Genomic DNA, 10,803 nt, shown 5'->3' with positions numbered 1-10,803 from the left:
CATAGTGTTGCTCCTTGCAAGCCATGCATGGGTTGCAGTACCACCAAAGGGACATCATGCAGGGTCAATTCATGACAAAAAATGGTCATCTATGACATTTTGTGGACATTCTTGGACTAGTTGTAGCATACTGGCAGCCAAATGGGAGCATGACTGACCTACGTTTGGCCATACTTCACATAATGATGGCTGACCTTGCACAATAATGGTCATGAACAGTATAGTGTGGACATCCTGACCATTGAGATTTCCAGCCTTGAAATAATGGTGCAAGAATAATGCTGGGCATTACTGACATATCACATGCACCTTTGGCATTACAGTGATGGCATGTGATTGCAAAGCATGGTAATTTGAAGCCCAACCTGTCCATGTGATGTATTTGTGCATCTGCGTAATTCATGAAACAACAAGCTGATGTTTGGGGACTGTATTTTTTTAACAACATATGAAAACTGGTATTGTGAAAGCAAAAAGTTTGTTTCTTCAGTTTCTTTCACTATAAATTTGTCTTTGTGAAATTAAATTTGTTACTGACAATCCTACATGGGTTGGTAACTAGTGTAATGTTAACTGATCTGATCATTATTATGCCGTGATTTTTAGTACCTCTAGGGGATTTTCCTAGAGCAGAAGTAGCTCTTGGTATAGAAAAGGTTGGAGACGTCAGTTTTAGATTAACCATGTGAACTGAAGTGAAAGAATTTGACATCTGTTTCAAAACGGCTTTTAGATCTACAGTGGAAAGGAGATCTAAGATATTGCTAGGTAGCGGATTTAACAAAGGAAGGAAGCGTGTCACCATCCTCAGGACTCCACGGGTTGAGTGTGTGTTCTACTTTCAGTTAATGCTCAAGTTGGACTCTAGCAGTTCATATTAACTATAAACTGTAGTTCAGTGACAAATACTTACAAGTCTTCTAGTTTAATGTCCATTTTCAAACATCGAGCTCTGCTCTTATGCTCTACTCTATGGTATATAAAACTAATCGGGCAGAATCCTGTGACACACTACTCTCCATTTACCTTCCTATCAACTTTCATTTACAGTGTATGTGTGACCGATCTTTTGTCCATAATTACGGTCCGTCAATTAACCTTTTGTCCAGAATTTTACAATGTGCGTCTTATTCAGAATTTAACTTCATGCCAGGTGGTCACCCTAAATGGGCAGTATTTTATTGGAGAAAGGTGGCAGCCCTAGTTGCCAAGGTGCTGTGAAAGGTTGAGAGATGGGTATAGAACTAGAACTCGAGAGACATAGGTACAGCTTACTAACTTGCTATCAAGTGAAGAAAGGGGGGGGGGGTTTAGTCACTGAATATCCTTGAGGGTGTTCATTGATTATCAAAATGTACATTCTGTGCACAATGCTAGCTAAGCACCTCTTTCTACAACGTCCATCACAATTGACACATTTAAAGAACAAATGCCCTTCAACATGAACTGCAGCCACCTTTCCCCTTCCTCTTGCACTCTCTGCTGCGTCAACCTACCAGCACACAGTAGTCAAAGTAAAAGTACTGAGAACTTCCAAGAAGCTTCTGTGTATCACTGTTGCTATTTTGAGTAGAAGTGATGATGGAGTAGCACTGCTGTTCATTTGCAGTTCCGATTAACGGAATAATCAACTTGGTGGCCCTAGCAATGACAGATTACACAACTAGCACATCAGACTTCCTGGGCATGTTCTCCTTACAAGCCTTGATGACAGTTTAGTTAAGCGGTTGTCCTCTTACATAACATGTGTATTTTTAAAGCTCAGGTTCACCCGTAGGTCTCTTGGCACTGAATAACATATGTTTATTGTTAGCCAACTCAATGGTACTCATTTTATCGACCTCATATGGATGAAAGGCTGAGTGGACACGCCGGGATTTGAACCTGTGACCATGAGGTCGAACACAGGTCCCAGTAGTGGATGCATTAGTCCACTGAGCCAACAGACCCGGCTTCTTACTCAGCCCCAGAGGACCAGTTGTAGATGCGCTCACCTGAGGGGTGGCCTGCCATGCTGTAGGCAGGGCAAAAGAGGGGCAAGGTGAGGTTGCCATAAAGCAAGAACAATAAGGGGGGAGGGAAGGTGAATGCGGGAGGACGGTAGTTCAAGGAAAAGGGAACAGCATAAAGCGGCAATAATATTTACCTAAGGGGAAAAATATTTTAAGGAAGGATTCAAGGGGCGGGCGGATATCAACTAACCAAGTAGCATTCCTTAAGAAGCAGATTGCCTACTGAGAGGTGGGTGATGCAGGTTGCCAAGATTTTGTTTTCCGTAAGTGTGATGTTTCCATGTGTTTTCTCTTCCTTGTTTTTTTTTGTTTAATTGTTGTTTACAGCCATCACAAATCTATATGGCAGAGACTACAGTGGCCTGCAGGAGCATGCTCAAGTGTGAGACATCTATTTGAACTGAGCTAACTGTAAATTCTTCTCATACTTTATAACCTATGAAATTCTTCTTTTGTAAACTGCTTGCATGCAGAAGTAACTGCTCCTATGTAGAGAGCCCAGTCACCTCTTTAGGTCATGCTCATGCTATATATAATAAAACCTAAGTAAATAATCTAATTTTATTCAGAACCCAAAAAAGCAAACATATTATTAATGAAAGGAAACACACCTTTGCACTGTGTAATCATATTAAACTACACAAAATCAGGCATACAAAATTTAAATCAAATCATGAAAACAGTTCTCATTTTCAACCTGATGTATGCCAATAAAAATATGAATTCTTCTGTCCCACCTCTATTCTAAATATTTTCACTTTTCTTCTTTTCCCCTGTGAATTTTTGCATTCCCCTCCAATTTCAGAAAAGTGCTTTATCCTACCTTTCTCCCGAGACTGTTCCTCTGAGTCCCTATGTTCTCAACCTGCTGCAAGTCCTGTGGTGCTCTACTCATAGCCGTTCTTGCTTTGTCTGCCCCCTAGCAATTCTCACTTCACCACCATCTACAGCACAACTACTTTAATATGCTGCTACATTACAATGGACTGCATGCTCTGCTTAGCTTTCCAAAATTGGCAATCGTTTAGCCACTACGCATAAACTCCATGGCATGGATAATATAATCCTGGTACCATAATCACCTCCTTCTACTCATTGTATAATGGGTTTACGGCTAATCATTTTTCCCCCACTGATGGGTTTATACAGAGAATTCCTGAACGTATGCCCCTCCCACTTTTCCCATTTTATGCTTTCCTGTGTCTTGCCTGAGTCTTCCAACTGAGGCTCTTCCCTTATATTGTTGCACTAACAACACTACTAACTCAGACTGGTGGGTATATCACCAACAATCTCACACTCCAAACAAAATACTTAACTGATAGTATTTTTGAACAACCTAAACATCTGAACCATCTTTACACTTCCGCACAGCTTGGAACTCTGTCTAACTACAAGATACCCTAACCTAAACACTTCTGCAGCTTACCTTCTATAACCTGAGGATAGATGCCTTTGTCCTAATAGAATTTAGATATGCCCCATCCACTCCGCACACATTAAATCCCTTAAAATGTTTGGGACTGACTGGACAGTCTGTTGCATGTATCTTCTAATTGATGCATAGAATACAGTTGGCGGCTGTTGTATTTAGTGTCTGGTCCTAACTATATGAAATTGCAGAAAGGTACATGCATATGCATACCATTTACTCAGCAATAGTCTACTGAGAAACTGTAAATGTTCAACCATTGTGAAGCTTTGAGGAAAGTGCACACCACTGAAGCTTTAAAGACAGTGTACACTGATTCTCTCTCAGACGCCAGGACACAAAGCATGAGTCTGGTCAGCTTGACCCCTCTGGTTTCCTCGCTCAAAAAAGGTGCGCTTTTCTACATTTTTCTTGTAATTCTACTAGATACATTTTCGATAATGTTAAGCATTGTATGTAAATATTTCTTAACATACCCTACTTACTAGTAAACAGAACAATGTTAAATGCTTTACAAGGTGTTTCCCACTGCCAAGAAACATATGGTGATCAGGCACTTTATATATTCTATTAACAAAACATACTATGTTGACAAACTACCTACTTTCCAAAGTCTGTTGAAGTTCATGTATGGTGCTTAGAAGGACATGGAACTGCTTGCGTCTCAACTCCAACTAAGATAAGAAGAACATGCAAAGTCAATACATTTAATATTGTGATTACAGTATTAAAACAAAGAAAACTGCTCCAAAAAGATGATAATCATACCTTATCTTCAACGCTATCTTTGATGTGAGAAAGGTGCTGCAGCTCTTTTTCCAAGGCATCAAGTTGCCTACACGAAGTGAAAAGGGTGGATTATTAGCTTAAGTATCTATAGCAGTGTTGTTGTTTGCATTTTAAACATAGCTTCCTATGATTTAAGCAAGTTCTTGGATATGTAAAGATCAATAAAACTTCGAAAGATCTCAGAAACACTTAAGACAGCTCCTTAGAAATGCCCTAATTTTCCTACACAGTCTTATGTTTTGCTGCAATGTCCTAATTGGAATCAATCTATTTTCTGTGTAAACAAACTAAAAGTATAAAATGAAAAGAAACATGGCCCACGTCTACTACTTCGACCGCTCCATAATGCATTACTCCTACTTCAAAGGCTTGATCCATGGGCTTCAGCTCTTAAAAATAACAAATAGCCAGACAGGATGAACACACCTCTAATACATTCTTAACTCTGTGGGTAAAAAGAAAAAACTGTGCACAGCTATTGTGTGCTATCATGTTTTTAAAGGCACCAGTACACAGTTTCCAATATTTTAAATGAACATAAAACCGATAGCCCATAGATTATACCTTTTGTGAACATTTACTCTCATGAACAAATGATCATGGTTTGTTACTCCCGAATAAACAGACAGTTTAAAGAATTTTCCAAATGACATCATATTCTCAAGTTTTAGTCCAAATGCACTGATCTTCATAAAATAATCTACAACACTTAATCAATCTGGAACCCCGGGACCCCCACAGAGTCATTACTGGAAGTCAGGGACCTCAGCCTAAACAATGTCTATTATTTCAACCACAAAACAGTACACAACAAATAAAGAAATAAGCATTCATTAAACATATAGATAAATAATAAAACATTTTATTTAATTCACAAAAATATATATATTTTTAAATAAACATATTAGTAGGCAAGTTGGAGATTTTCTAAATTCAACTTGAGGCCATTTATCGTTTAAACTATATTCAGTTTTTACTTCTGTTGCACATAACACATTTTGAGGACTCTGGAAAAATGAGGTTCTAAATGAGTTTAACCAGAAATAATAAGGTACATTTTGAAGTAATACAGTATTTGCATTAAGAAAACCTGCAGACTGATCTAAAAAGTATTGCAGATTGGACACTTCTTATAGAGGTAGTTACCCAAATGCATACTGAGTGGTGCTTCACGTGATTCTGTCCAAATGCTGGAATGCCATTTAAAGTGTTTTCTCCCGAGATGGCGTTTAACCCCTTCGCTGCTGATGACGAGCTCAGCTCGTCATGTAAAGCGGTATTTTAAAAAATGCCGCACAGCGCAAAAATCACAGCAGCAGCGATGCGGTTAAGAACTGTACTATCAGATAAAAAACATCTAATGTGGCAACTGCAGAAGGCCCACAACAAACTGCAGGTAGTATACCAACTAAAGCATATTTGCAACTACTGACAGTAGACATGTGAGCAGCAAAAGGAAAGGATCATCGCCGTAGATTTAATAATACATAAAAACAGAATTAATTTGAACTAAAAATGACTTTTCAAATGGGAAGCTTGGGTAAGAATAATGTATTATGGCTAGCACTACCTGATGCAAAGTAACACCAAATAATTATTTAAACCCTGGTGCAAAGTCATCCTTATACCCTGGACAAACCCATTTTTTGCTGTCTGGCACTGGTGGTAACTGACTTAGACTGTCCCTGGGCTCTGCCTAACCAGGCCCAGGGCCTGTACTATACTGGCAACACTTGGAATACAGTGTACACACTTACATACACTAGGGTGCACTATGGGTTACAGTACCCCTATGATTTTGCATGACCTCCCTGGTACATTATAGGACATGGGGACTAAAACTACCTTTAAATCCCTAGTACATACTAGGGTAACGCAGTTTAGAGGCAAGCAGCACTTTCTGCACTTGCATGTGTTCATTGCTGAAGCCTGAGGTCAGTTTAAAAGCAGCCCTGTGTTGCAGAACTAAATAAATTGTGCCCAAACTCGACTTTGGTGTTTGGGGCACTTACACAATAATAAACTACAATATGTTGGCATATTAGGTATCCCCAGGGTCTCTCCTTGGTGTGAACAAAGCAAACACAAGGAGATGAAGGACAGAGCGCTGAAACTTTTCAGACACTCACCCCATCACAGATCTGAGTTGAATTCACCATCGTTCTTTAGCTCACTTTGCCACCCCAGTTCACACCACGTCATATGCAAATCAGTCTTGACAGTTCCTCAAGACGATTCGCATATGGCTGGTTTTAAACTGGAATGGCATGGGGAGCAAAATACAATGGATTTAGGCCCAGAACTCTGTACGGAGGTAAATGTACGACATTGTTCAGCATTTTGTTCATCAATTATCTTTTTGCATTTGTCACCCCGAGAGGGACGGGTATGCCCAGACGTGGATACCGTGATCTCTCAATGCCACTGGAGAAAACTAGTCTGGCTGATGAGGGGTGAAACCCAGACACCGGTCCCAGGATGCTTGTTTCCAGTCCAGGGAGGACCTTGGCTTGCAGTTCAGGCTGGACTGTTCCCATAGGGAGCAGGGTCAAGACTAATTTGCATATGGCTGGGTTCAAATGGCATGGGAGCCAAAACATTATGGATTTAGGCCCAGATATCTGTACTGGGGTGAGTGTATGGCATTGTTCTGCTTTCTGTCCACCAATTATTCTTTCTGCATTTATTGTGATCCGGTGGTGGGGGTCGGGGAGAGGTACTTAGAAGGAGGACCCTTACAAAATAGGTTTATATGCCCCGGGGGCTGGTGAAACTGCACTTTTCACTTCCCTCATTGTAGTAAAGTGCTTCCCAAAATCGACATTTGTGCTAGGAGCACTGGAGGGAGGATCTGCAATATTTTTACATATTCAGAACCTCTAAAGTCTCCTGTAAGTGTTCCAGGGGTGGGGGGTCCTGCAGATATAAGCGGGCTTTTATAAAAGATGTTTTACAAGCCCTGGTGTTTTGAGAAACTGTCCAGTTCATTTTCCCCTTTGCAGATCCATAGGCTAACATGGCAATTAGTTATTAATGAATAACTCCCACCAGGAAAGAAAAATATAATTCAAGGACTTAGTTGAATGGTATTTATAATTCCAACTATATATTATTTTTGAATTTATCCTGAAATGCACAGACAAGAAGTTATAAGCCTTTCTTGTCTGCAAGCCAAATTTCAGCCTTCCAGTGATCTGCCCTGATTGGTCAAGTTAAGTGGATTAGACAGGCTGCTTTGATGAAGTGATAAATGGCACCTGGGATGAAGAGTCATTCTGGGAGGAGACGGTTTGGCTGCATAGGAATGCCAGAACAAGGGGGAGGGATCGTAAATAATGATCTTTAAAGGAAGGCGGGGACAGGCAAAAGAAGTCAGTTTCATTTACACCCCTACCCTCTGAACCCAGTCAGAAGGCAGGCTTAAGGAAGGAATGGGCAGATGCCACGGGGAGGCAGTCTATGGAGATGAGCATGGTTGGTTTTGTTAGCTCTTCTCTCTCTGCTGAGACTTCAGCCACATTGAATTTTGGAGAAATGTCGCTTTCTGGGAGACAATTGTACCACACTTTGGAGGAAATGGTCATGCTCTGGAGTGCTGCCCTGCACCTTAATTGATAGGAATGCCCTCCTGCGTGACCCCAGAGAACACTGAATAAGTATCTCAGAGGGGCAATGTCTCTCAGATCTGCTGCTTGAAAAATAGGAAAGAAAAAGGGTCCATACTGGATGTTTGATTTGCCTCAACCAGGCCCTGCACTCTGGAAGACTGTGCCTGCTGCACAATCTGGAACTACAGCACTGTGGACCTAACTTGCTTCTTGAAAACTAAAAGGTGGACTCTCTGCAAGCTAGGTGTAAACAGAGTTCACCCGGATCACCACCAACAAGAATCCCCAACCTGGAGTGCTACCAGTGGATTTGTAAGGGTTTTGTCGAAGTGGATTGTGAGAATTGAAGGCCCAAACTTTCAAGAGCCATCTTGTAGTTTCCAGACCCTTGGACGTTTTGGGGCCCTCAAGGAAACTTCAGAAAGAAGTTCCCGACGTTTTTAGAACTTTAAAAAAAAGCGCTATATGTGGACCGACTCGACCTGGCCAGCCAAGCTGGCGACCCTCAACCGTGAGCCAGCCTGCCCTCCAGGTTCGTCCCGCTGAAAAGATCCGGAGGTCCAAACTCCAGAGTTTGGACAGGGTAATAGTCAAAACCCAAACCAGCGAATCCTCGCCAAAACTGGCCTGGTGATGAGCATCTAGGGACACCAGTAGAAAAAGTTCTGTAAAGGTTTCTACATCCAAACATAGAAAAGATGACAGGGACCAACCGCAAGTCGAGGCGCCCACCTTCAACTGCAAGCCAGCCTGGATCTCTGGTATGTCTCGCTGTAAAGCTCCGGAGGTCTGACTTCCTTAGGTTTGACCTGGACCTCACCGAATCCAAACTGGCTGAGAGCTTCAAGGGACCCCGGGAAGAAAAGCCCCAGAAAAGTTTCTAAGTCACAAGGTAAAAACTTTGAGGCCTACCGCAAGGGGTAGCCACACAAACCTCCTCGCGGTCGGCCTGAAATGTTGGCTTTGTCCTGGTCTAGCGCGACCAGGTATCCCAATAGGTGCTATAGGTTTTTCTATGGACTATATAGTGTTAAATTTCTGGTTCCCTAACTTAGATTTTTTTAGTTTGGTGTCATTTTAAAGATAAAAATATTTCCTATCTTTATCAATTGGTGTTTCTTGCATGTTGTGTTTTAATTATTTACTGAATTGGTGTTTTTATATGCTCTACATACCGGTCTCTGAAGTTCAGCCTGCCTTCTCACAGCCAAGCTACCAAGGGTTGAGAGTGGGAATAATTGTCTGAGACCTATTCTGAGCACTAGTTGCCTTATTGCCAGTGGTAGATATATATTTACCACTACTAATAAACAACTTTCCAACAAATCCACTTATACAAGACGCCCACAAAGCAATGGCCTAACAACAGATTTTATCCTGCTTTGACAAGCAAAACGCCAAGACAAATCATCATAGAAAAAGTTCCTTAACTGGTAGTCAGTAGGTTAATAGGCAACTTTAAAAGAATTAAGGTCTGTGGCGTACAGCAGCATCCTGACTAAACAAGCCCATTGATGGTCAGATTTGGGAAGTCATTGTACTGTACAATTTTTATTAGAAAATTATGCTTAATTACCGTACACGTATGAGAACATGGAACAGTAACATTCTTAATGACAAGCCAAAAAAAACTTGGCCCATCAAAACATGTTAAAAACAATAGTAATAATAAACCTGCATTCACACACATCTAAAGAGCAAAAGTAAAATCGAATGTTATTAACCTATTAAGACAATCATTAAAAAAAACGGGTTCACAAAGCCTATTTAAGGAAACTGTATCTGGCTGGTAATTGCTAAAGATCTCCACTTTTAACTGCTAAACACGAAAAATGGAAAGGCATAAACTATATATGCAGATCAGCATTAGAGTAGCATGCGATTTGCTTTAGTGGGACCCGATTGGCTTAGACAGATACAAGTAACCTTGTCTCTGTCCATGTGACTAACCCTTGCTTTGGTTAAGAATTTTGTGCTCACAACACTTTTAAATTAGAGACAAACTATTGCTTAGTTAAAACATTAATATGTATGTTTACATTAAACTGCACTTACTTTAAAGTTTCATGTCTGTCCGGATGATTCTGTATCACCTTAGCTAAGGCATCATATTCTAAAAATACAAAAACATTAATTAGTCTAAATATTTGTTCAACTTTAGTACCGATATGCATTCTAAAATACAAATTATGTTAACAAAATGCATTTTGTGCAATTGTTACTTAAAGGCCACACAACATAAATGCTGTGTTTCTGGCTCTGGCTCTCTCCATTCCCAAATGAACTGTCTTCCCCATTCCTCTCAGCTCCCATCTACAACAAAAAGTGCAAGATGGCAGCTCCGAGTTGCAATATGGTAGTCTTTGGTAACCCTTCTGGTGGTGCCTTACAAGTTTGCTTTACCTAATGCTCAAATGGGGCATTTCCGAGTACATCTACGGGATAAAGTCAGTTGGAGGAACACATGACTGGATCTTTTTTAGGCTGCAACCCTGCCTCAGACACCTGGTGGCTTCAAACATACTTGAATCACAACTGCAGCCAGCGAGGGGGTAGAGACTAGCTGTCCCATGTAGGAAAGTGCCCCAGCTTGACATTGTCACCCCCACTTTTAGCTGGTTCTCTGATGCAATTTTGACAGAGGTGCACTGGGCTCATGCTATCCAGGCACCCAGTTCCATATTTTTCCCTAAAACCGCACAATTGTTACCCCAATTACCAATACCCTTAACCTTGTAAGTCCTTAGTGATGGTACCCCTGGCATCTAGGGCAAGGAGGCTAAAGAAGGTCCCTAAGGGCTGCAGCACAAATTATGTTACCCTGAGGGAGCCCTCAGCACGAACATGCAAACTGCCATTGCAGGCTGGGTGCCATGGTGCCGAGAAAAGTGAAGACATGACATGGCACACCTCTCTTGAATGCCATGCCTACAGACACTGCATACAGTATGGGTATTCCACC

General features: G+C 41.1%; 1 protein-coding gene across 1 annotated transcript in view; it reads right to left on the bottom strand.

Moving 5' to 3' along the window:
• Positions 1-2,324: 2,324 nt before the first annotated feature.
• The window catches only part of LOC147666668 (THO complex subunit 7 homolog), a 76,825-nt gene continuing 68,346 nt past the window's right edge, over positions 2,325-10,803 (bottom strand). Inside the window, exons 5-7 of the mRNA XM_086948983.1 lie at positions 9,897-9,954; positions 4,213-4,279; positions 2,325-4,118 (exon numbers count right to left, since the gene is read on the bottom strand). Of these exons, the coding sequence (XP_086805109.1) occupies positions 4,041-4,118; positions 4,213-4,279; positions 9,897-9,954 (203 nt within the window). The 3' untranslated portion in view covers positions 2,325-4,040. The remainder of the gene's footprint in view (positions 4,119-4,212; positions 4,280-9,896; positions 9,955-10,803) is intronic.

This window comes from Lissotriton vulgaris, unplaced genomic scaffold (genome assembly GCF_964263255.1).
Source record: "Lissotriton vulgaris unplaced genomic scaffold, aLisVul1.2 SCAFFOLD_2898, whole genome shotgun sequence".
NCBI classification, from domain to species: Eukaryota; Metazoa; Chordata; class Amphibia; order Caudata; family Salamandridae; genus Lissotriton; species Lissotriton vulgaris.
This window is presented reverse-complemented; position numbering and strand designations above follow the sequence as displayed.